Below are 26,894 nucleotides of genomic sequence, written 5' to 3' on the forward strand. Positions count from 1 at the left end.
TCTATATTAATTTGGCCAGTAGACTGCAAACATATCCTAACAACAAGAGATACAGTTCAGTCAAAGTTAATATTCACTACTATTATATTCAATAGGACTCAACTTAAAGTTCCATTCTAGTCTGAATTCTGACCACTGAGGAAATTTAAGTGAAAAAAATGCTGATAATGAGTTTGGTGAACTGTTTAAAGCTAGTAGTAAACATGTGGATACTTGTCCAGGCAGGAGATTGGAAGAATTTGAATTATTGGAGCAAGATATAACTTATAACCTTATTATCTAACGACAATAAGACTATTCATGGTGATTGTCATTTGTAATATATTTTGTGGTGACAGGCCTAGCCTTGGTGCCAGAAGAATTATCTGAAAATATCCATATTGTTAAATGTTGTTTGTCTAAAGGAAAAGCACATGGAAAAAAGGCTTGCATTGAAAAAGGGCTATAAAGCAGGTACATTTATTGATTCTTATTGCATCTGTCAATGCAAGATCTGCAAATTACTCTCATTATCATACATAAAATATAGCAAGCAGATGTTCCCACAAAGACTAAACATTAGCATGTGTACTTTTAACAAAGTCAGAATTAATAATTGAACTGTACTCTGCTAAATTTATTTATTACTGTAAACTTGATTTGGACAATAATTTTACAATACTCTTTCTTGCACTTGACCTAAACATACTTAATATAGATTTCAGAAAACTGTTGTCACACGCATGAAACAGTTTTGCAAAGTGTTTGCTTAATGTGAAACAATATCTGATGATAAAAGGAGTAAACTTTGAAAACTGAGGTAATTAAGTTTGTTACATAAAATGAGAGATAATTATATTTTATTTTAGTTCATCATATAAACAATTAATTACTCTGCTAACTTCTTTGTGAGACAAGTAAGGTGGCTTCTGAACTGGTTCTCTGTAAAAATTTTCTTCTAAAGAGTTCCAGCGGCATATGTTAATGTGCATTGCTTTCTTGAACCTCGGTCCTTTCCGTCTATAAGTCGAAGAGGTGCTTTTCTGAAGTAATCAATGATATCACCCACTGAAGTAAAATCCTATACAATATAAAGAACATCCTTTAGTCTGTGATTCTCACAACACAGTCATCAATTTTTTAAAACTAGGTTTATAAAATTGCTCTTTTGGAACATATTAGTGAATAATCTACCTTTGTACTGGTATTTTTGTTGTAGTTCTTGATATTTTATATCAGTTTTCTGTGGAAAGTGACTTGACTCTGAGTTATTAAAAATGATTCTATTCAAATACAGTACATGAATTAGGAAATAGTTTGAAGGAGGAACATTAAAAAGAGTTGGAGTGCTATTAATGATTAACGCTAAATAAACGGCATGGCAACACATCATACCTCATTTCCCTTCAGTCCAGTTCCTAAGAAGTATATTTGATCTTCCAGTTGGTATCGTATCTGGATATTGTATACTTTGTCATTGTACAACACCATCAAGACATAGGGTTGTTCAGGAGTTTTTCTTGAGCTGTTTCTTACTAAGAAAGTGCCATCCTAGAAAAGCAATACATTAAAATATTTTAAGACAAATATAACCATAACTACAAACTGGCTTGGTTGCTTTTGTAAGTAAGACTATTGAGGATAAGTTTCAGAGTGTCTGTTGTAATAATTAATAGTTTTACTATTGCACATATAGATGTATAAGTTAACCCTTTACCTGGTTTATGTTCCTGAGGGCCACTTCTGCTTCTGTCCGAGTGATATCAGCAGCATACCATTTCTGATTTGGAGAGGCCTGATCAAACTAAGTGAAAAGAGAAAGGCTTACTAGCCAGTAAATGATGTGATATTACAAATTAGAGAAAAAGAATAAACAGGGTTACAAAATATCAGGTGAAGCTGTGAGGAAAGAATAGTCAGACTTTCCCCTCCATTTTTTTTGAAAGTCCAAGAATAATTTTTTTAGAATTGCACTGTATATGCGTGATCTTCCCCTGAATAGTACAGTGCTCAGCATTTTAAAAACCAGAACATTAAATTATTCTTCAAACATTGTATAGGTTTGAAATTCTACAGATAAAATGTGGAAGAGTTTGTTACTTCTCACAAGTGATTTCACAACCGCATACCATACGGCAATCAAAGTGATGTACGTATTTGCTGAGAAAAAGAAACAACATTTTTCTAGGGTAAAAAGATTGCAATTTGCATAAGAGAAATATCAACAGGCTAGACCAGATAATAAAACAGAACCTGACCTCTATAAAAGGTCAGCTCATATCATTCCTATATGGTCCGAAGGGCAAAAAGACTTGCTGCAGTTTCTTGCCTTTGTTTTCCTTTGTCATGTCTTAACCAGATAACTCCGTCTCAGGGCCACATATGCACTGACTTGGCAGAATTTGGGGCTGATATCTATCAAAAACATGGCAATGTGCAGTATATTTGAGCATCCCTTTATGGCATTCTGGTACCTTGCAAAATTCTTGCTCCACTTCATGTTCAGTGTTGGATGTTTGTGTGGTTTGTCTGTCAGGGATGGGCAGTGGCGGTCTGCTGTCTGCTCTGCCTTTGGAAAAAGTTCTGCAGATGTTGCCTTCAAAAATTTTAAACATAGTTTAAAAACTATATCCGTTCTAGTTCACCGATCTAAACATAGTTAAGGAAAATTGCTCTAGAGCTTGACTCTTGAACTTAGAGGACATTGCAAACAAACTAAATGGAATTTAGATGAGCATCATGTTTTGTTGTAGTTCAAAATACTAATAAAACCTGATAAAAATGAGATCTAACAAAATTCCACAGAAATAGGAAATCCTACTGAGCATTGGAGAGTATTATTTATTGACTGATGTATGTAAATCTGTATGCCCTACATTTATCTGTGGCTCAAGGCAGCTTATAAATCACAATTTAAACATCACAATTTAAAATTGACAAAATAAAATCCCAAATGACCCTCTCCTGTCAAAAGATGCCTGCAGTCTATACCTCATTAAAGGTCCTAGCAAATGATTTATATTACTGTAAATATTTGTGGCTTACCCTGGAGAGGAGATGTTTTAAGAATGATACACCCTTAAAGCTTAAGCTCATTTAACAGCATAATTCGGGGGGGGGGGGGATGCTCAAGATAACGACTAGTCAACTCATAACTAATATATCTCCTACTTAAATCAATGTAAGCTGGAGATAGTCTGGTGCAGCTTCCTGGCAGCCCCTTGCAGAGTGATTGTTGTGAGGATAATGATAACATACTTCGTAAATTGCTCTGAGTGGATGTTTAGTTATCCTGAAGGGTGGTATATAAATCGAATGTTGTTGTTGTTGTTATTGCCAACCCTGTGCCCTGGTGCTGCCCCACCATGGCAGCCTGCCAGTGGACCATAGGTGGAAACTCTTGCACTGGTGTAGGAGTGGGTGGGCCAGGGGCCATGCCAAGAATTAGCTCCCTAAACTGCTCCCAGGAATGCCTCCCAACAGCAACAGAAAGTTATACAATGAAAAAAGGTGTATCCCATAAGTGCCCATGCAAAGGGAAAAGTCAATTGCCTTCCCACACATGTGGCCATGCCCAAATGGCCTAGAGGAGCATAGGACTACAAATTCCATCCCTCACCTGCAGTGGCCCAATCCTCTCTACAGCCCCCAATCATGGCTGCCTGACTTACATAAACCTCTGCCAGGATGTCTAGAACTCATTAGGTATTTGGAATGCAGCACAGGACTCTGTCCAAGACCTCTCTACTGTACAGATTTAGAGCACGTGGCACTTTGGTGGTGGGAAAAGCACAGAGTGGGCACTTAGATATATGATACTTAGAACTAACACTCCAGTGGGAAAGCAAAGTCCATACTGTGTGGCTAATATCTCTCACTGCGGACCCCTAATAGCTACCTCCGGGTCGAGCTACAAGTGACAAATGACACTTGCCTGGCAAGTGAACAGACTCACATGTATTCCTCCCTGCTCACTTGCCATTCACTTGCGCTCCACTTGATCATGTAGATCAAGTGGAGGGCAAGTGAACAGGGAGGAATACATGTGAGTCTGTTCACTTGCCGGGCAAGTGTCATTCGTCACTTGTAGCTCGACCCTCCCTCAAAGGGGTGAGGATGCACTAAGAGGTAGCCAAGAGCTGAAAATCCATCTGCTCCAGACCAACTGTCCACATCCACCTCCCACACTCCCCTTGCAAAGGGTCAGGTGCTGCCCCCACAATGCTGGCTTCCACAACTGAGGCCAGGTGTGAGTAGGAGGGGTGGCCTGAGCCTGCTCTCTCCAAGCACTGTAGCTCATGTCATGCAATGGAGCAGGCTCCCAGGAAAGTGTACTTGGAAAGTGTACACACACTCCTCTGTGTGTGTGTGTGTGTGTGTGTGTGTGTGTGGGTGGGTGGGTGGGTGGGTGGGTGGGTGGCTGGGAGCTACCCTACTGTGCTCCCTTCATAAGGTGGCCAAACAACCCTGCCGGGACTCTTTCCCTTGTAGGATCAGAGCTCAGTGCAGCCACAGGAAAGCCAGGCACAAGTCAGTCTTTCCCTCTGACTGTACTTCCTCATTACTTGGTTAAGTGTCTTTTGGATGACAAGAGCATCTGCCTTGGTGGAGTCTCCTGGCAACTGCCCACTAGGCATGAGGCTGTAGTCTCTCCCAGGGCACTGCAGACATGGCTGGGCCATCACTGCTCATGTCTCTGTTTTCCTTCATTCAGGTGACAGTTCAACAGGGAGTCTTAGGTGCAGGGCTATTACAGTTCCTGTAACTCAGCTCAGACTGCAGTTCCAGCCCAGCTCCTGGAGCATCCTCCTTCAGGTAGCAGTTTGACCTGGGAGTCTGCCTCGCTCACCAGCATGCAGTGCTAGGGATGGCTCAGCCTGTCTCCTCAGGGACCCTGGGAGCAGTTCTCACAGGCACAGGTGCCATTGTGGAGAGAGGGAGTTGGCAGCTGGAGTCCTTGGACCCCTTCGTGATTTGCAGTTTAATAAAGTTTGGGTTGTTCCACAACTATCTCACTGTCTGTTTGTTTGTGAGTGGATGACACTATCTCCATGTGTTCCTTCCTCACCTAATCTGTGACTTTCCCTTAGGATGTCCTTCACACATCAAAGAGGGTGGGCTCTGACTCAATAATACCCATGCAGAGGTGGCTGTGGTTGTTTTCCCAGATGCCACTAGGCCCATTTTCTTCTGTGAAACAGGGAAGCAGTCCAGTGGCACTTTGGACGCTGATCCCACACTTAGGTCCCCACTCCCATTATCCCTCACAAATTGTGCAGGCTGCTGTGTGCAACTTGCACGGGCGATGGGCTGGTGGGTTGTACAAGACAGTGTGTGGCTGCTCTGGGGTGGTGGTGGTGGGTGAACGGTTCAGTTCCACACTCATTTCAGCACCTCTGTTGTTTGATAAACCACACAGATTGTTAGTGCATGTGGGGTGGGGGGAGGTGGATGCAAGGGCTCTGCTGCAATGGGTACAACAGAGGGGGAGTTGTGAAGCTGATTCCTTGTTAAAATGACGGATCTCTAGGCACTCCCATCAGCTAGGCCATCCTGTTCCTCTTTTGCCATTTGTGGGGTACAAAAAGTCAGCCTCAGGGCTTTTGTCTGCCTCTCCGTTCTTCCTATGTGGGGACTGAACCAGGAGCCCTAGCCATGTTATTGCAGTGCCTTTCCACTGAGCCATGTCTACCTGTGTGATATTCTCTGGCTACCCCATGTGGGAGATGATGACATAAGGAATGCAGTGGGGTGACCTCTGCCCACTGACATGTCTCTTTGGAATCTCCCCTCCTGGCCCTGGGGTAAGAGGACTAGTCCTGAGCATCAGGGGCTGCGCGTGCAAGCCTAGTCTTGGTCCTTTTTTCTCGGCCTTTCTATTTTTACTTTTCTGGAGAAAGGGTTTGTATGCTCTGAGTGGGAATGTTTATGTGTGGGCTGTGCTTTTGCTGCCAGAAAAAGGGTGAATGTCCTGTCTGCTACTGGGGTGGATGTCTTCTCTGGGCTAGGGAAGGTGCCTCTCAGGCCAGGTGCCTCTGATGTAGTATTGTGGTCACAGAGTCTGCCCTCCCTGTCTGCTGCCTCTCTGCATGGTGTGTGTGTGTGTGTGTGTGTGTGTGTGTGTGTGTGTGTGTGTGTGAGAGAGAGAAGGGGTGGGAGTGGCATTGAGGAGCAGTGGTGATTGACTGTTCCTGTCTGAGGGAGCCCTCAGATATGCTCTGCCCGTCACCTACTTTTTGACTGTGTCTGCCTGCCCTAGCAAGAACTAGCTTCTCTATTGTTTTCCTTCAGTTTAAATAAGCTGAAATAAGCCAATGTTACTTGCTGTGCAATCCTAAGCAGGGTTACTCCAGTTTAAGCCCATTGATTTCAAAGGGCTCAGACTGGAGCAACTCTATTTAGGATTGCACTACTGATGTAGTGGAGGACAGATTAAGGAATAACTGCTATTTTGCAGTCTTTCAGAGGCAAGCATATGAAGAGCACTAGGATAGGGATTGAAAGTACCATTACAACATACATTTTAATCAACGACTAGTATGCAACAAATAAATATATCAGAGAAAAACTGATGATGTGGGAAAGGATATATATTAAGAAGAACATCCTAATAGTGGGGAAGTTCAGGTAAGACTAACAGTGAAAACCTAAACAGAGTTACTCCAGTCTAAACCCATTGATTTCAATGGGCTTAGTCTGGTGTAACAATGCTTAGGATTTCACTGTAAGTGTAAGGACTTAGGAAAAGAAAAGCCAGGATCAAAGAGGAAGTGGGGGCCTAAGAGCAAAGCACTGGAGGAAACAGGGCCAAGGGGCAGAAAGATCTGTTAAATCCATTTGGAAATGGAGAAAATAAGTTGATTTCATCTTTGTGAACTTTGGTCCACATTCATTCTATTATATTATATTCAAAATTGCTGGAGTCTGCTGATACCAGTGACCTCTGAATTATAATAGGTGATAACTGCTTTTGCAGACCTAATTTTGATCCTGAAGTTTTAGTCTGCATATCAGAAATACTTGATTTAGATTATTGATTACTCTTATATTCTACCTTTCATGGAGCTCAAGAGAGCTTACACAGGATTCTTTGGGGAAATGGACAGTTTCCTATCTAGATGCTGACCAGATCCAAACCTACTTAGCTTTTAACAAGACTGTTGTTATCAAGGACTCTCCCCAGGAAAGGTACTGCTGGAAACATGCTTGCTCTAAAATCCTGCAATTCATGTTTGAGCTGCCAAAGCTTTATACAGTTCTAGTGTCATAAAATATTATTTGTACAATGGGAAAAAAGGCTATAGCGACTGCAACAAGCTTTAAGCTAAGCATTCATGAGATACATACTTGGTTGGAGGCGTGATGGTAGTGATCCACTGGATGAAACAGTGCTGTGAAAATAAGGAATGCTTAGCATACACGGATGAGACCCAATGTGTTTTGATCACTGGTTATATCTATCAGTGTTCAGAAGTACTCGGTAGGCTTGAAGCTAGAACCTGTTCAGTGCTGTACAGATCTAGCAGTCACAATAAATCCACTGCATGTTGCAATTATCGTCTTCATTTCAGACTCTTGTAGGACCCATATAATGACTCAAATTAATATCAAAGAATGCGGCTCTCCCAGCGCGGCAGAATGCTGCTGGAACTGGGAGCCGTCCTTTGAAGCCCCGCCCAGTGGAACGGAGACAGTCTCCCTTCCTGGGCATCCGGGGCTTTGCTGGGGGGAGCGGAGCCAGGAGCCATTTGCTGGCTGCTCCGCCCTTCCCCAGCTCCAGTCTCTTCGATCGCTCAGAGAGGCAGGAGGCTTTTTGCTCCAGGCTTCCCCGAGCATCGAAGGGTAAGCCCTCCGCAGCAACAGCTGCTCGTCAGGAGGGCCTTGGAGCAGCGATAGCAGTCAGCTCTTGGAGGCTGGCGGAGGCGGCTGGCGGCTACAGCTGCAGCGCACAATACAGGCCAGGGCTTCAGGGCCTGTTGGGGCTAGAGTAATTGAGCAGTTTAATTGAGCAGGCTGGTGGGGTACTGGGGTGGCAGGCAGCAGGGCTATATTGGAGGGACTTTGGCCCAACTTGGGTGTGGTCGTTCCCCTTAATAGTTGTCTTGGAGAGAGTGGGTGGTGAGAGCCCTCTCCCCCCCCCACTCACACATAAACCTCTCTTCCTGCCATAAGCCTGTTTGTTTCCATTTAGCCTCCTCCCCCCTCCCCCCCCCCCCCGGCAAGAAGTAAAATAAAGTAACTTAAAAAACAGAGCTGGTGTTCTTCACTTTGGCTTACTGGTAAAGTGGCACCTAAGCCTATATTTTTGTGGGCCATAAAAGAGGGCCTGTCTCTGCCTGATAGTTATTCTGTTAGCAGGCAGATTTGCTCAGGGCTGTGCTCAGCGCCATCTTTTGGTGGAGAATTACTGGTGGCCTGTTTCTGCCTGACAGCCATTCTGTTGGCAGGCAGATTTGCTCAGGGCTGTGCTCGGCGCCATCTTGTGGTGGAGAATTACTGGTGGCCTGTTTCTGCCTGACAGCCATTCTGTTGGCAGGCAGATTTGCTCAGGGCTGTGCTTGGCGCCATCTTGTGGTGGAGAATTACTGGTGGCCTGTTTCTGCCTGACAGCCATTCTGTTGGCAGGCAGATTTGCTCAGGGCTGTGCTTGGCGCCATCTTGTGGTGGAGAATTACTGGTGGCCTGTTTCTGCCTGACAGCCATTCTGTTGGCAGGCAGATTTGCTCAGGACTGTGCTCGGCACCATCTTGTGTGGCAGCTTGGTACTGCTCCTGGCAATTGCTACTTTTGCTGGGGCTTAGTGCTACCTGTCAGGGCTAGCGTCAACAGTTGGTTAAGGGGTAAAGCTGTGAGCCTGTCCAACACATTATTAACGGCTGCTGTGTCATCATTTGGGAATGTTTATGCTGCCCAGAAAAGGGGGTGTCCCATCAATGGGGAAGTGGCCTGTAAACGGCCAGTGCCGCAGAACCCTACTTGGGCTCTGTCTCCCTCAGACGAGGATGATGGCTCAAGCAGGCAGGAACTTATGGAGCGCATTGTTGCTCTTGAGAGGGCTAGGAGTGGTACAGCAGCAGCTATTGCACCTGTTCAGCCACGCAAGGGTGCTAAAAGAATTACAATTGCTGCTTTTAATAAGGATTTTGCCTCTTGTCTTTCTGCCCTGGAGGGAGTATCAGGAGTGGTGGCAAGTGATGGAGGCAGCAGCCAGGACCATCCAACATCAACTGAGAGTGTGGCTGACATTGACCAGGAATGGTCAGCTGACAGTGGGCAAGTTGCCATAGCAGTGGAACGACCCATGCCTGACGGTACGGATCCTTTGCCCAAGCAGAGTGCCACTTGGCCCTGGGGCTCTTTGGGGCAGGTAGCTGCTACTGGCGCTCCTGCATCTTCTGTTTTGGAGACATATCCCATGCTTGGTTGGCCTTCTGCAGGCCCAACTATTTGGCCTAGTTATGCCAGACGCTCCTTGCACCTCCAGCAGGTGCAAGTACTGCCTGTATTGGGCTGTGCTACCAGTTGGGATGGATAGGCCTTCCCTCTGTCTGTGACTGGGTGGCCTTTTGGTTATGGCAAGCAGATGGGCCTGGCCCCTTATGGACCCCAGGGATATGGCATGGTTCCTTATAGGACACTTCCCCCGGGAGATATGGCATTGCCTGTGGGGGTGGGAAGAATATACAAAGGGTTAGTACATGGATGACTTTACCCTTCTCTTCAGGGAACTAGAGAAGAAGGATATAGATGATCTGTATGATAGGGATTAGGAGAAGATCCGCTGTAGGCAGATTGTCAGGAACTGGACTCATTGGTTGTCTGGGTTCCTGGTTTATGCAGGGGTATTGGCTAGGGCACAGCCAGGTAGGGCTCTCCCCCTTTTCCAATACATGAATATTATATACAGGGGGTACATGGACTTTGAGGGGGTGGCTTGGTTGATACAGCTGTGGGTGCAGGTCATGGCCCTTGCCAAGTCCAACCTCAGAAATAGGAGCGAGAGTGGTCATATGATTATTCTGCCCTCTCAGGGTTCAGGTCCCCGCACTTCTGCGGGGCAGCAGGTTTAAATATGGCTGCTTTGTTGGGACTTCACGTCCGAGGAACTTTGCAACAAAAAAAGTGGGCAACTATATGCATGACTGCCCTGCATGCATGGGACCCACCCATAATCTGCCTGCCCCAAAGGAAGACAGGGTGGGAAATGCTTTGGGGGCAGTGGTGGCCAACAAGGGCCTGGCAAAGGGGCCCAGCCCAGTAAAGCTGAAGGTACTTGAACGGTTTCTTCAGGTCTCCCCAAGGCGCAGGGTGCTGACTATTCGTCCATTGTTTAGATGACTTTATGATGTCTGGGCCAGCTGGCATGGGGCAGTGTGCCAGGCTTTTGGCAGGGGTCATGGAGTGTTCAGAGGAACTGGGGGTTCCTTTAGCTCATGAGAAAACCGAGAGACCATTTGTTGTCATAGCGTTCTTGGGAATAGAACTGGACACAGTACAACAGACCTTAAGGTTGCCCTTAGAGACGGTGGTAGATCTTGGGCTCGATTGGAGGGCTGCTTGAGTGGAGCCTAGATATATCTCCTTGAGCTGTGGCAATTAGTTGGCCATTTAAACTTTGCCTGTAAGGCAGTTGCGCCTGGGAGGGCTTTCCTCAGGTGGCGGTGCGATGCTATGAGGGCCTTACGGTTGCCCCATCAGTGTTTAAGAATTAATAAGGGCATGCAGGATGACCTTTTGGTGTGGAAGGAATTCCTTTACACCTCTAATGAGGTGACTTTTTGGAGGGAGGAGCTTTTGCTAGAAGCCGAACTTCAAGTCACCTCTGATGCCTCCTGGTCTACAGGCTTTGGAGTCTTTTTTAGGGGGCATTGGTGTGCTGACCAATGGCCCGCTGATTGTGTAGCCCAGGGATTGTCCAAAGAACGTTTTTGGAGTCCTTTCCCTTGTTAGTGGCCGTGTGGCTTTGGGGATCACACACTTTTGGTCTGACAACTTGGCTGTCATGCACGTGGTCAAAACCATGGCATCTAGATCCCCCAGGGTGATGAGGCTGGTAAGGGCCTTTACATTGAAATGTGTGCAGAGGAACATTTTGTTCAGGGCCAGGCATGTTCCAGGTGTTAATAACGGTGTGGGAGACGCTTTGTCTTGCCAACAGATGGAATGATTCTGGCAGCTTGCCCCCTGGGCTGACAGGCAACCTGCAAGGATGCCCCAGGAGCTATGTGAGCTTGGACGGCGGAAGTAAATAGAGCAATCCAGCTGTCCATTGCCCCCAGTACACGCCAGGCCTACAACCGGGTGGTCAGGCAGCTTTACCAGTTCAGGGTGTTGGCGGGGCTCCAGCAGTAGTGGCTCATCCCACCTGAGCACTTGATGCACTTTGTGTAGTGCAGCGGGGCCAGGGCCTTGCAGTGAGGTCCATCAGGGGTCAGTTGGCCGCTTTAGCCTTCGCCAGCAAAGCACGTGGCTTACCTGAATTCACGGGTGTCTTCAGGATTAGAAAGATGCTGGAAGGCTGGGCCAGGGAGATAAAAATGCCACGTGACCCGAGGCAGCCCATCTCCTCATCAGTTCTTAAGGGACTGGGGACCGCATGGGCAGAAGTCTGTTGGTCAGTGTTTGAACAGAAGCTTTTCCACGCTTCTGCCTTAATGGCATTTTTTGGAGCTCTGCGAGTTAGTGAGCTGATGGCCTCATCGCGTACAGATGCGTCTGGCCAGGCACTGAATGCCCGGGACATTAAATTTGTTGGGGATAAAGTCTCCATTGGGATCAGACAGTCCAAGACTGACCAGTGACAGCAGGGGAGCCCCTTGCTTTTGGGCCCCTGCTCTGAGCAGGAGCTGTGCCCTGTTAAGGCCCTCAAGGAATATGTCACGCTTCGTGGGGATGACCAAGGGGTTTTATTCCGCCACGAAGATGGGGCCCCACTGACTAAATATCAGTTTGGGTGGTGACAGAGAGGGCCCTTAAGAATCTTGGCTTGTCAGGAGTCATGTTTGGAACCCAGACTGACCAGCAGCAGCGGGGAAGCACCTTGCTTTTGGGCCTGAGCTTTTGCTCTGAGCAGGAGCTGTGCCCTGTTAAGGCCCTCAAGGAATATGTCATGCTTCGTGGGGATGACCAAGGGGTCTTACTCCACCACGAAGATCAGGCCCCACTGACTAAATATCAGTTTTGGGCGGTGGCAGAGAGGGCACTTGACGATTGTCTTGTCGGGGGTCAAATTCGGAACCCACTCCTTCTGGATTGGTGCGGCCTCCACAGCAGCTGCTATGGGATACCCTCAGCAGGCGATTCAGAGAGTGGGCAGGTGGCAGTCAAGGGCATTTCAGTCCTATGTCCAGCGTCTGCAGCAGTTTTAAATGGCAAACTACTTGTTCTTTCCTCAGGTGCCGTGTCGGGCCAGGAGAGGAAGAGAATCCTGATTTGTGGCCACAGCATGGTGTTCTGGGTGGCCAATCAAGCCAAGAGAACACAGTTTGGATCCCAGCTGGGCCTGAGCGCTGTGGCCACGGTGGATTGGCAGGGCAGGCGTGGTCTCAGATGGCCTGGCCTGCTGCCTCTCCTGTTTAGGGGACAGAAAGGTCCTCCCCCACACATTGTGGTCATTCACCTGGGTGGTAATGACCTTGGGTTGGTACAGGGCAAGGCCCTGTCAATGCAGGTAGCTGAGGACCTTGAATACATAAGCAGCCAATGGACGGGTGTGCTTATAGTATGGTCAGAGATGCTACAGCGACGGGTTTGGCGGGAGGCCTTTGACACCAGGGCGATAGAGAGGGACCGACAGAAGGCTAACCACGCCATTAAGAGGTCTTTGGGGCAAGGCTTGGGTATTTATTTGCCATACCCCAAGATTAGGGCCGAATTTGCCCACCTGTATAGAGGCGACGGTGTCCACCTGGCACCTGAGGGCAATGATATTTTTCTAGATGACCTGCGGCAAGGGCTTCGGGTGGCTCTAGGCCACCTGTGGGGCGCGAGGGTCTAAGCAGAGGCTTGACCCTTGCGGTGGCAGGAGATTTTGGGAATAGGGTGCGGGCCGGTGAGCCCCTCTGGCATTTCCCCATGCGTGGGGTGCAGGGCTGCCAGGACGGCGGGATGCTTTTGACGGCTCCTTGCTAAGAGGGCAGGCGCCTGAGGGGATCCCCAGGAGCAAGGCCTAACCTCATGCTAGTCGGCTGGGGCGTAAAGGGTGCTTGAGGGGGGATCCAAGGCCTGGCTGCCGGGTTCCAGCCATTCAGGAGATGGCCTATACCCAGGGCAGTGGGGCTTGCCCAGACAGGCAAGGCGGTGGTCAGTGGTATGACCCCAGGGCTTGACCTGTACCGCTTAGTTAGCTCTTGCCGTGCATTACATTTATGGTTATTTTAATAAACGGCCCTTTATTCCAAGCCTGTGTCTGTCTCTTCCTTCCGGCTGGGGTTTCAATGATAATTACAAGACAAAGTACAGTTGTAGTAGTCAAGGAATACAGTAATTCTCTTTTCCCAAAGAAGCTAGCTTGACTTGATATAGCTGGAGAGGGCATGGAAAGTATTGTCTGGGTTCAGTGTCACACATGTTAGATGGAGGAATCACAAAAGATGATTGGTACATAAATTGATTGTCCTCACTATATCCGAGCACTAGACTATCCTTCTCTCACAGAATAAAACAAAATAACAGTAATGAATAGGTTGCATAAATAAAACAGTTAACAATGAGTGGTTCTGTTCAACAAACCTTTCTGGGTATGCATCAGGTATATTCTTGGGCGGCAAAAGACTCTGTTTAGCTAGTGGTTTAGTTGTTCTGGAAGGGAATGTATTAAAGAATTGCGAAGGTGGCTGAGGAACTGGCCTTTGGGGAACATCTACAAAGAGAAAAGCAAAAAAGTCCATTTAAACAGATTCTGATCAGCTATACATTAGTTAATTGAAACCACTTAGTTTTACTTGGAAAGGTGTTAGGGAGATCTAGGGTTTTTAGCTGGCTGTCCATTGAACTTCTGCCCCCTCCTCTGGTATCAGTTTTGAATTCAACAGGCATCAAGTCTTCTATATGTATTCTATTAGTTCGACAGATTCCATTGATAGCTTTGCCTTGCATGCACGAGATGTCCTGCACTTACAATATTTTTTTATTTACAAAATAAAAGAAAACTATTTACAAAACAAAATAAAACAAAATTTATATCCTGTCTTTCAATGGCAGCTAACCATTGAAACAAAGCATTTAAATACACCATAAAACCAATTAAAATCCAAACATGTAAGACTCCGAAATAGCAATTAAAACATAAGACAGAAAGAAGGGGTCACTGAGGCAAAGCCAGACGTTCACACACCGGCAGAAGATAGTGACTGAAGACAGATTTCATGAAATGATTACTGTTCAAGGTCAATGTAGGAGGCACCTGTGTGTGTGAGATGTGGTGATATGTATATGTGTGTGAGAGAAGTACTGGCACAGGAGAAGGCCTCTGCACACAGACAGGAAGGACTACAATATTGGCAAAGAGTTCTAAATCCATGACAAAATCTAATAGATTTTTACTGGTCCATTCTGGAACATTAGTACTACTGGTTGGACTGTATTTCCTGCTCCATCCCCTATGGAGCTGAATTTGCACATCTGTAATACACATAATACTAGTGGATAATAGCCATCTAAATGGAGAATTCATTCCTATGAGATGTCCAGTCTTGCTGGATTCATCCTTTCAAGGACAGTGCACAGATGCCAGGGAATAAAGAAGCTGAAAGGAAGTTGATTTTTTTTAGCTTTTATGCAGTCTTGTTGCTACCTTATCACCTGCCTCAATGCTGAGATTTGGAACATGGTCATATGGGAGAGTCCTGTGCCTCTGATTTCATGTTTTACCTGTCTAGAGAGGACACGTGCTTAAAATTAGGAGTGAGGCCATAAGAATATACAAGTTTCAGAGCACTGAGAGTTCTGTAAGTCAAAAGAAAGACCTGAACTCTATGGAAGAAAAAGGCGTTGCAGGTACTTGAGCACTAATCCAGTTAACCCTACCCCCCCCAATGTATTTAATTACAATATATAAAGGAATAATGAAACATTACATACTGACAGCTTCCACCTGAAAGAAAATAAAATAACTAAGTTAAAATTAGGGCTGTTGCTAGTTTTAAAAAGAATAATCAATTGTATGCATTTTAATTGCATATAAAGCATTACTTCTTTTTATATAATATCTTCTTTCTGTTCTATGAAAGATTAGGTCACATGAAGGTATACCACCCAGCTCATTTAGCTATCATGGTCATTCACAGTAAGCTTAGGGGTGGAAACTAGTGGATCTCCGCAAGAGCCATTAGGAAGGCAGTTTCTTTGATAAGAACGGGCTCAACACTTCATGGGTATTTAGCCTCCTAGTGCTGCCCGTTTGTCATCATCAGAGTGGAATCCCCTGTTTTTCTGATGGCAAAGGTAGACTGAGTCCCTCTCTCCTCTGTTAAATAAGTTGTTAGGGGTGGAGACCTACAGATGGAACATCATCATCATCCTACTTGGCAGTTCTTTTTATTGCTGAGTACAAAATGAACAACACCAAGTTAGCCAATACTTCATCCTTGGAGAGGGCTCAGGTCTATTGACTGCACCTTGTGGTGCTAGGAATATTACCCAGCGGCCTGACAGAAGTGCATTTGCACAATCTGCTGCTGCTGAGGACAGATTTCAGGGGTGGCGGGGTGGGGGGAGTTGGGACTATGCTGACACTTTGTTATTTTTCTGCAACCACTACGTCCCCCCTCCTCCCCCACACTGATATCCCTGGGATGTCTAGCTATGAAATATTTCTTTACAATTATATGAATTATGAACCTTCACAAGCTGAAAGTGATTATTTTAAGGAGCTGGATTTCAGAAAGGAATTGCTCAGCATCACTTAAGAATTAACCAGGAGGGTCTCGGTACTGTATACAAAATATAAAAGCTTCCCAGAAGCAGCTGGCACTACTAAAACTGGGACCATATTAACAGTCTTCTGGTATGATGCAAATAATTAGCATTCACTAACAAAAGAACTAGCTTATACTAATTGCAGGATGTGTAGTATTCAAATGTGTTTTTTAAAATAAGTTTTTCACGTATAACAAATGTACCACAGACTTTTGTGATCAGCGTACTCACTTCTGCCTTTCTTTCAGATACCTGGTTGTTCCTAAAAGGGAAAATAATACTTTAAAAAAAATGTGCATATAATGGGAATAAGATGAGTGATTAGTAAGTACTAAGTATATTTATGAAATGAAATCATGTGGTCATCAAGTCATTGCCACTCAACCTGTAAGATGTAGCTAAGTAATGCAAAAAGTTCCAACAAAATTGGGAAAGTATGACTGACTAGGGATAACTTTGTCCAACTCCTCTTTCAGTTTCAAAGTACATTTAGAATAAGTTAACCAAGTCCACTGAATGAAATACTCTCCCAAATGAAAAGCTTTTAGAGAGTTTTTCAAGAAATAACTTTCTAACCAATCAAAAACCTTTTCAGCTAAACCTTACCATGCTATTAATCCTCCTGTTTCTCAGGCAGTTTTGTCCTGGTGAACACCACTGGAAATCAATTGCTTGTGGATTGATTTGGGAGCGGGACAGAAGTGCAGTCCAGGGAGGGATTTGGCATCACCCTCCTGCCTTATATTGCCCTTATATTCTGACAGAACTTGTACCGGTTTTACCTAGTTTCAAGTGAGTGAGTATTTTAGTCTGCAGTAGAAGAGCAAGATTTGAGTTGAGTTCAGTGACACCTTAAAGATCAACAAGATTTACAAGATATCAGCTTTCAAGAGCATGCTTGGTCTTCAAAGTGTTACTAGACTTGAATCTTGCTAATGCCTAGTTTGCCCACTTTTAAACTTCGATTTTGGTTTCTAGTTGTAGCAAACTGTGATGGATTTTTATTGGACATGTGGTTTCCCAAAGTTCTTCCAAGTCTATTTAGAAAGATGCCTTTATCAATGGCAAAGTCAATTGTGTCAACATAGAAAGAAAACAGCAGATCTTTCCCATGGTCATGCTAAGTTATTTAAATAAATGTGAATCTATGTTTACTGTAAGGATGGTGGTATCCTTCTAGAGGTTGGATTAAGTCTTTCATGATTATCGTTTGATGGCACAGGAGGCTTTTGTATCTTTTCCAACTCTTTCCCCAGAAATCTTAAACAGAAGAGAAAAAAAGATGAAAGGTGTTAATTGCTTTTAATATGCCATGTTAAGTGGGAAAATTTGAGTATCTCTGCCACAAAAAATTAGTTTTACCTCAGCTGTGGTGTCAAAGACTGCAAGAAAGGAAAAGTTAAAAAGAAATGGTAAATACATTTTTAAAAATGAATTAAAATGTGATAGAATAATATGGAAAGGATGTCTTACCATTTCAGGAAATATTCCTCTTTTGCCTGAAATGATTTTAAAATTAAATCAAAAGAAAAAAGAAGGTAAGTAAAAGTTGTTTCGTTTGGATGGTTTCCCTGATGAGGTTTAATATGGCTGTAGTGATGTAGGTAGAATATTGGACTAGGATTGGGGATATCAAGATTCAGATCTCCCACTCAGGTGTGAAGTCTGCTGGGCAGTCACTCTCTTGAACCTAGCTCATAGGGCTGTTGCGGAACTATAGTGGACAAGAAGAGAATCTCTGCCCTGGGCTCCTTAGAGGAAAGGCAGGATAAAAATGTAACAGATAGAAATGTATTCACTTTAATGGAAAATCATAATTTTTGCTTGGAGCTAGTAGGTACATTTGTTAACATACTATTTTAAAGACTACAAAAATATATGCTAACACTTTCTGCTTTCTCATGGCTGTTATCTCTAATCAAGTATTTAGATTAAACAGCTAATTACTCTTCGGACAATAAGCATCTACTTGACAGATCAACTAAGTAGTAAACATCTCTTTAAAAAGGCACATCTGAGGACCGCTCTGTGCTCTGAACACTTTTACTAGCAGTGAAATGCTGTCACATACTCCAACGAGGCAATGATGGAACATTATGTTTATTGTATGTAGTCTGGGTTATAGGTATGTAACTTAAAACTTGAGGTTGAAGACAGAGTTTTAAATGTAATTACTGTTTTTACATCATCTTATACTTTATAAAAATCTATCATACTACCCCTTTGTGAAATACATCAGATATTTATTTACTTCTTTATACCCCATCTTTCTTCTAAACGGTCATGTATCATGATGAAAAGCCATTCAAAAAGTTGCTATAATAAATGAATTTCACATTGTATCCTCCAGTATGCTTTTGTTTGCATGAAGACTTTTGGCCTATGAAGATTTTTCAGGTCTTCTGTAGGATACTCAACAGAAATACCCAAGATGTTCCAAGGTTACTTTATTCCGATCCCACGTATTTACAGACTTGTGCCTCAGTTACAGAAATGCTGCCTGCTTATCAGACCATATCAATAGCCCATAACATTCTTCTCCAGCTTTACTTTTCAGATCACAATCTCTGGTTTTGTAACAGTTTGAAGTATATATTTGCCCATGGGCATCTTCTTTCAATGTGTTGTATTGCACTGAAAAAATAATGTTAGCAGTTACCATAAATAAGTGCTAACCTCCTCTTAGTGCATCTCTGTCAAATAGTGGCCCAGATCGATTCAGTGGGGGCTTTTTGGTTCGATCTATAGGAGCTGGAATGAAATAGAAACAGTGTGGCAAATAGCAGACTTATACATAACCCTCCCCACAAAGCATTTTATATGACTTCTGTATAACACAAAGTAGAATTCCTCTTTAGAATTACAATAATCAGTGAGTTAAGAACCTGATCAGTTAAGAGGGTTAAGGTAAAGCTGAGAAAATGCCTTATATAATGAGCAATGGCAATGTACAAAAGGATGTAATTTAAAAACAGGAGAGAATAAAAGCTACTTACGTTTAAACATCTTGATGTTTTTTTCTCTGTTAGTCTCATTGCTTGAAGGTGAAGAGAAGAGAGACTGAAAAAATAATAGATCCAGTCAATGGTTTAAATCAGTCTTTGCATTATGATTCTTTGCTAATAGCTGTCAACCCAGGGATCTGAGAGCTATGAGGTATCATATAGAAAGGGTTTGCATTTACCAGTAACCATTGTTTATTGAATATCTTCCATGCAGGCACATATTACAGGCCTGCCATTCTGAGAATTTTCTTAAGCTCTTTAAAGCTCCCATAGGGAGTACTTCTCCCTGAGAGCGCAATACCTCAGTTTTCCCACCTAAATGGTATGTGCTCTAATGGCATTTCTTCCAAAGAAGAATCAACCCTCGGTTTTCCTAAGATGCTCTGAGCTCAACCCTGGATTATTCCAAACCAGAGTTCACAGCAGGGCAGAGGGGAAGGGAATGTCTACCTAAAGAGAAGACCATTGATAAACTATGGTTACAGATAAGTGTAACTGTGACCATTTCCACACACGTTAAATAATGCACTTTCAATGCACTTTAGCAATCCTTTGGAAGTGGATTTTTTGTTCCACACATGGAAAAGCAGTTCCAAATGTTCACTAAAGAGTATTGAAAGTGGATTGTCTAACGTGTATGGAAGCAGCCTCTGTTTCATTTGAATTTCTCTGTGCAGTCCAACATTAGGAGATTACCAAGCTACACACAAAAGAGAAATATGACACTTTACTGAACAACAACAACATAACAAGGTGCATAGCGCAACAATAAACATGATAGTAACCCTGAGTAAAGTGTGCTTCCACAATGCATAGAACAATATGTTCATTTTTAAAAATTAAACAAGGAATACAGAACGGCTTTGCCTACAGCACATTTTCATCTAGAGTTTATATCTACAGGCCTAGCATTTTACAAAAGTATCTGACCATGTAGTTGCCTTACAAATGTCCAGGAATGAAATGTTGACAATATTTGCAAGCAGCAATATTGTGCCCTTTACTGAGGCACAACAAGCATAACTCATGCTCATCTGTGTGGAGCATTTTGGGCCCACACTGAGCATTTCTTAAACAATGTCTTCTGAGACATCTTGGGGAAGTTCAGAAAGGTGAGTAGATCGAAGGGATGAGCCAAAAATTTGCCTTCAGAAATAAATTCCCTCAGTAAAGTTTAAGTAAGATAGAGCAACACGGGAAAACTTCCTTTCCTCATGGTAGCTAAGAGAGAACAAAGGGAAGGGATCACTTCTACCTCAGAGCATGTGACCGTTTAGGCAGGTAAACAGAGGTATTGCACACTCTGGGAGAAGGGGCCCCTATTGGAGCTTCAAAAAACAAGAAAATTTTCTCTGAGCAGCAGATCTGCACATGCACAATGTGTACCAATGTGTGCCTGCACAGAAGAATAAAGATGAACTGTTGCTTCTCTGTTTTGTTCTGTAGACATTTTTTGTTTGGGTGATAATCTGTGAGTATATTTCAAAAATTAATGCACAGTTTTGAACCTGTTTCCAACCCATCTCTGACTGACACACACACACTTATAGCTGGAGAGAGTGTCTGTAGGCAACTACAGGACAACAGTGTAAATAACCAGGGATGCAGAGGAGTTAGCTGTGTTAGTCTGTGGTAGCAAAATCAAAAAGAGTCCAGTAGCACCTTTAAGACTAACCAATTTTATTGTAGCATAAGCTTTCGAGAATCAAGTTCTCTTCGTCAGATGCGTGGTACAGAAACTGATCAAATATAGAAGAGGAGGGGGGAGGAGGGGAGACAGGGAGAGGTTCACAACGTGGAAGGTAATAGTAAGGATAGCTATAAATTGGTGTTTGGTAGTTTCCCAATTATTATTCCTTGTACAGATTTTTTTTAAAAAAACGTACCCCAGCACTTCTGTCTCCATGAGTTGCTGGTATTGGAGATGGTATTGGAGAGGGTACAGATCTCTGAGGAGGAACAGGAGGCTGAAGAGATGTTTTAACTGTTGCAGCTCTATCTAAGGAAAGCAAGAACAGTCACAAAATATACAGAAAATCATACACCTTTGTATTTGGTTTTACTAAGGTCTTAATAGAGGTTCACTTTTAAGGGAGCATTTCAGAGAGATATATTTAAATTAATAGTTACATGATGTGAAGCACTTTTCCCCAGCTTTTCAGTTACATTTACCTATGATAGGGCACATCTCAACAATAGCTGTCAAAGTTCAATTAAAATGAAGTTTTAAAAATCATTATTAGAAAAATATTGATTAAAATTTCTGATTAGAAAAAAGCCCTCTATTTGGCTTCTCCAAGCAATACTAACAGTGGAATTCAGGAACACTTTCCGAAGTGTAAGCTCCACTGTAAAAGTCTCACTGAGTAGACTTGTTAGGATTACACTGTGAATCTTTCCTTTATTTCAATAATGAAATTCTTGAAAGCAGATTTTACCTATGTATTCAGAAGGGGTTGGAATTGGTTTGGAAGGAAATATAGCATTACGGTGGGTCTCATCATCATTGGAAGGAGGAGGTTCATAATCGCCATCATTTTCCTCTTCTGCACTATCTCCATCATTTGGTGTTTCGTAGTCTACCCCAGGTTCTTGGTCATCTGGACTTTCATAGTCATCACTTTCCTGTCAAAATAGAAGTGCCAGTTAAGCTTAACATAGCAAAGTTGTGGTTTCATACACCTATGCCTCGTTGAAAATTGTACAGTTCTTTACAAACACAATTAAACCTTATTTATCTAATTTTTTTAAGGGGAGAGGTTTACATGAACAACCCTCATAGGTTTGGGAAAATAGGAACCTACTGAGTCTAGATTACCATTCATTAACAGTCAGACTTTCTTTCAAGCAGTCTCAGGACCAAGGACAGATGATTGCAGGCGAGTGCTAAATGGTGGGAGGAGAGCGGGGAGGGGGCACGGCGACAAGAAACACACAGACACAGTGCTGGAGGTAAAGAGGCCACAACTTTATTGAGATTACAGCTCGGGAGCAAAGGAGCGCATAGGGCACGGATCCGAGCATCGGCTGACCCGTCTGCCAAGCCGATGAGCCACACGCCCCCTCAGACCCCTGCTGAGGGGGGAAACCATGGGATGACAGTCAGTGGGATGCCAGGTGGGTGTACACCCCTGTGTGGATCATCCCCTGTCACCTGGGAGTGAGGCGGACTGACAGCCCCCATCTGGGCATGCACCGGCCATTCCTCACTCCCCAGACCCCTTATGGGGATCCCCATAATAGGGAAACTGAGCCTGAGGGCCCTGTTTCCCCCCAAACGGATCGGTGCCCAATGCCCCAATCCGCAGCCTGCTCACTCCAAAGTTGTGACAAAAGGGAGGGCTGGGTGGGATGCCGCCACGGGCCAAGTGCTGAGGGGCGGGGATCAGCTATCTGACCAGGGGCCCATGCCGGATGTGCCTGGGCGGAGTCACCTGGCCCCTGGACATTCCCCGCCCCTCCACAACATGGTGGCCACCATGCTGCTTCCCACTCGCCTCCCCCCGCATGGCCCGCAACTCAGGCCCCCAGGTGAGTCTGGGAACTGTTATTTGCAGGCGAGTGCTAAATGGTGGGAGGAGAGCGGGGAGGGGGCACGGCGACAAGAAACACACAGACACAGTGCTGGAGGTAAAGAGGCCACAACTTTATTGAGATTACAGCTCGGGAGCAAAGGCGCACATAGGGCACGGATCCGAGCATCGGCTGACCCGTCTGCCAAGCCGTTGAGCCACACGCCTCCTCAGACCCCTGCTGAGGGGGGGAACCATGGGGTGACAATCAGTGGGATGCCAGGTGGGTGTACACCCCTGTGTGGATCATCCCGTCACCTGGGAGTGAGGCAGACTGACAGCCCCCGTCTGGGCATGCACCAGCCATTCCTCACTCCCCAGGCCCCTTATGGGGATCCCCATAATAGGGAAACTGAGCCTGAGGGCCCTGTTTCCCCCCAAACGGATCGGTGCCCAATGCCCCAATCCGCCACAAGAGCCACAAAATGGCTCACCACCAACACTCCAAGAGCTACAAAACCAAAACAAGCGGGCCCCTCAGTGTTGTACATCCATACGTCCAGACCCCAGCTGGAAGGACATCACCAGGCAAGAACCATCACCATACCACGATAGCTGACCAGGGAAGAATCACCCCATGGGACTCCCCTGGTCGCCCCTCAGCCCCTGCCCCCTGCATCCTATTCAATCGGGGCAGGGCACCATGAAACTCTCTAGCCCATTGTTCAAGGAGGCTCATCCTGAGCCGGAGCCCCCTGAGGAGCCCCCTGGTGGTGCTGAAGAACTGCAGGATGCCCACGTTCCAGGAAGAACTGCAGGATGCCACTGCCAGGATCCACTGTGCTGGCGCACCCCCTTCAAGACCTGGCCACCTTGTCACCACAGGACCTGGCCGTCGCCGTCCTCTCTGGCAAGTCCATACCAGAACCAGGTCAGAACCTGCAGCTAAAAAGAGAGCATCAGCGGGGAGCTAAGCACGTCTGGCTGTGTGAAACACCCCCATCCACAGCAGGGAATCCCTGGAGCATCCTGCTGGTGACCACCTTCCCCCAGGAAATGGGAGGGGGGAGAAGGCAGACCACACCAATGGCAAGGGCATGCATTCCAGGGGGGGCACCTGGATGGCACGGTGACCCCTGCTCTATGCCCAGAGGAAGGCGAAAAACCTCCAGAACCCCAGAGTCAATCAGGCCTTCCTTCCTGACCCCGAATTGGTGATCGGCACTACCCTGGGCACGTGAGAAAGGACCACAGAGCTAGACCGGGTATACCCCTCTAGATGTTGGGGGCAAGGCCCCATGCCCCCGAGGATGAGCAGCATACAGCCAAGGCTATGGACATTGGGTGACTCAGGCAAAACACTAAAGCCCCATCTGAGAGGGCTGCTGAGATGGAGAAAGCACACAGTCCTAGAACTCCCTTGAACCCATGATGAGTGGTTACAAATTTCCACAGTTCGCTGGCAACAGGTCCAGCCCATAACTCCATCCAGGATGTGCCCAAAGAACCAGTCCCCTAGGGTTCCGCAGTGCATATTCCACGTACTGCAGCATACTGGGCTGAAGAAAACTTGTTAGTTGACCACGCAAGGTGAACTTGTGCACACCATTTGGTAAAGGTAGTCCCCCGTGGACACCGAGTCATCACTGACCCATGGGGGATGTTGCATCACGACATTCTCTTGGCAGACCTTTCACTAAGGGGTGGTTTGCCATTGCCTTCCCCAGTCATCTACACTTTACCCCCGAGAAACTGGGCACTCAATTTACCAACCTCGAAAGGATGGAAGGCTGAGTTAACCTGGTTACCTGAACCCAGCTTCCGCCAGGATCGAAATCAGGTCGTGAGCAGAAGTCAGGCTGCAGTACTTCAACTTACCATTGAACCATGTCAAATTGTTCCAGCCTTCCCACCCGAGAGCATTTCACTGCAGCGATATCCCATTTTTAAAACAAATAGTTTAATACATGCTGCAGCTGAATCTATACCTATCCATCTCTATAATTATCTATCTACCTATACAAATGTATTAGACTGATCCTCAAGGGAAACTCGGTGGTGAGGGGAGAGAAGGCTGGGGATTATTTACTTATGCTCAGAGCAAGATGAGGGGAGCGCCTAATGTTGAATCTCCAAAAAGGGTGTGGGATGTGCTATCCCAATATTTTCTACAGAGGCCAGGAATGCTGCCTCTGATTGCGAGGACGAATCTCCCTTCCAGTCCTGGTCACGAGGATTTCCACCCCACAACAGCAGCAAATGCTGTGCTATTCCTGCACAGGGGCTAACCGTAGCGTTCCCCTCCAGTTTGGGGAACTCGCAATGTGCCATTACTGGCCACCTCCACGCACCCAGGAATCCAGCAATGCATGCCGAGGGTGACTGAGTTAATCAATGTACATTAACTATGCAGCACTAGATGTGCTCTACCTATTCCGGGTATTATACTGTGAAGTAGAAAAGTGAGGGACTCTGTCACTGTGAAACCTGCAGAGAAGAGATGAGCATGTATGCTGGAGAAACTATAACCATTCCTCTGTGCGGGAATGTGGCAGTTGGTGCAACAGAAAGAGATAGGCCCACCTTGCCAATGCCACCAGGCATGGGATCATGCCTAGCCCAAGACACTAAAATGGTTGCTCTGCAATGAGTCCCGTACCCAACAGTACAAGATAATCATTGCGAACACAGCCGCCCGCATTCTTCCCGGCCGGTCGTTAGTGTAGCCAGGGAACCAAACAGTAGCTCAGATACCTGTACTGAACCTCTTAGGCAGCTATCTGGCTTGGAATCTCCTTTCTAGCAAGCTGCCAAATCTGGTAAGAAACCATGCCAGACAAATAAGTGAACATGCCAGAGATGCTAATCTGAAGCTGCAAATCAAAAACTGAAGCCCAGCAGCACCATGGACTACAACAAAATCATTCCGGCATAAGTCTGAGTTTTGTTTTGTTTGTTTATTTAACTCAGAACTCCCTTCACTGAGCTGCCCTCACCAATTCACCTGCTGGAAGTTAAAGGTTTTAAGTGCCACTGGTCATCCATTTCATTTTTTCTGTACACCATGCCTGCATTTTATCTCTGCAGTTTAACAACAGTCTAAAAACAAACAAAACATCCTTGACATGCAAAATGTTTTAACCAAATATACGTATTTAAAACTCCTGGTCAGCATGATTGCAGATTGATTTTTTTTAAAAAAAATGCTGTTCTGCCTGCCTTCCCAGTTGGTGAGTCTGAGAATTAAACCCCCTCTGAATGCTGGTTACACATTTAACTCACATTATAGCTGAATCTGAAGAAGTGAGCTGTGGCTCACAAGAGCTCATACCCTGCCACAAATTTTGTTAGTCTCATAGGTGCTACTGGACTCTTGCTCCTTCTACTGCTACAGAGACTACCACAGCCACCCATCCTGACAAAGCAGTCTGAGTGCATCTAACCCCTGCCCCGTCCTGTGGGAACCACGGTTTACCTGCCTCATTAGTCTGGGATGCAAAGCTCTCTTCCAGCCTGTGCATGAGTGCCAGATCTCTCTAATGTGACTAGTGCCATAAATACTGCCACAATGTATCTGACATATATGAGATACTGAGCTCTATGAAAGTTGAGGCTGAGCAAGGTACCGTGCCCTACAGCCAAGAAGCAGTGATCTTCCTGCCCTGCCCTCTGGAGATCAGTTGTAATACCAGGAGATCTACAGCTACTACCTGAGAACTGGCTGACCCATAATTAGAATAAAGCCCCACTGCAATGAAGCCAGTGGCTGCTTCTCGGCAATGAGTGGCTCCTAAACGTTTGAATTGCCTTTCCCTTTTGTTACTGCCCCCTACCAACAAGGGGCTGGGAAGAATAAGATAGAGGAGGAGAGGCAAGCCTGGGCAGCCCCAATAGGCACAGTATTTACCTAAACACCAGATCCCAGAGAAGCATGCCACTCCTCCCACTTGGCTGCACCCAAGCTCCCTCATTCTCCCCCACTCACCCCCTTCAGGTTGCCCCTGAAACAAAAGCTTTCCTAAGCAGTAGGGAGGTCCATCCAGGGAGAAGCAACACACACACATACCCTTTATTACATCTTCACATTAGAATAGCCCATCTTTCTTGGGGGAGAAGTGATTTCGGCTGCCTGGCTTCTGCTCCCATCGCTGGGAGATCTCCCAACTGCTATGGTGCCTGGGTGGGCAAGGGGGAGGCAGCACCAAATCTCTTTTTAACTACTTTGGCTCCTCTCTCCTGATCTGAACTCCTTGTTGAACAGCCTGTTGAGGCACAGCTGCTAGTCTCCCAAGGGGGAAGGGGGCTAGCGCTGCTCGTGGTCTGCCTAGCCTGCCCTCCCCTGATGATGTCAGCCCTGGTGGATGAAGGTGAAGCCGGGGAGGCTGTGGTTCTGGGTTTCAAGCCCAGAGGCAGAGAAGCCTGTGTGCGCGCGCATGCTTCCACCCCACTCCTTCCTTCCCAGCCTGTGCTCCGCGGGAGC

The 26,894-nt window shown here is 45.5% G+C and overlaps 1 protein-coding gene across 1 annotated transcript in view; it reads right to left on the reverse strand.

The window, feature by feature from the left end:
• Window positions 1–320: 320 nt before the first annotated feature.
• LCP2 (lymphocyte cytosolic protein 2) overlaps window positions 321–26,894 on the reverse strand; it is a 71,626-nt gene continuing 45,052 nt past the window's right edge. The window contains exons 7-20 of the mRNA XM_054977875.1: window positions 21,341–21,527; window positions 20,789–20,901; window positions 18,894–18,957; window positions 18,574–18,648; window positions 17,371–17,396; window positions 17,260–17,279; window positions 17,053–17,157; window positions 16,125–16,159; window positions 13,711–13,840; window positions 7,327–7,370; window positions 2,454–2,575; window positions 1,697–1,774; window positions 1,375–1,530; window positions 321–1,060 (exon numbers count right to left, since the gene is read on the reverse strand). Of these exons, the coding sequence (XP_054833850.1) occupies window positions 938–1,060; window positions 1,375–1,530; window positions 1,697–1,774; window positions 2,454–2,575; window positions 7,327–7,370; window positions 13,711–13,840; window positions 16,125–16,159; window positions 17,053–17,157; window positions 17,260–17,279; window positions 17,371–17,396; window positions 18,574–18,648; window positions 18,894–18,957; window positions 20,789–20,901; window positions 21,341–21,527 (1,278 nt within the window). The 3' untranslated portion in view covers window positions 321–937. The remainder of the gene's footprint in view (window positions 1,061–1,374; window positions 1,531–1,696; window positions 1,775–2,453; window positions 2,576–7,326; window positions 7,371–13,710; window positions 13,841–16,124; window positions 16,160–17,052; window positions 17,158–17,259; window positions 17,280–17,370; window positions 17,397–18,573; window positions 18,649–18,893; window positions 18,958–20,788; window positions 20,902–21,340; window positions 21,528–26,894) is intronic.

The sequence above is a fragment of the Eublepharis macularius genome, chromosome 4, assembly GCF_028583425.1.
Source record: "Eublepharis macularius isolate TG4126 chromosome 4, MPM_Emac_v1.0, whole genome shotgun sequence".
NCBI classification, from domain to species: domain Eukaryota; kingdom Metazoa; phylum Chordata; class Lepidosauria; order Squamata; family Eublepharidae; genus Eublepharis; species Eublepharis macularius.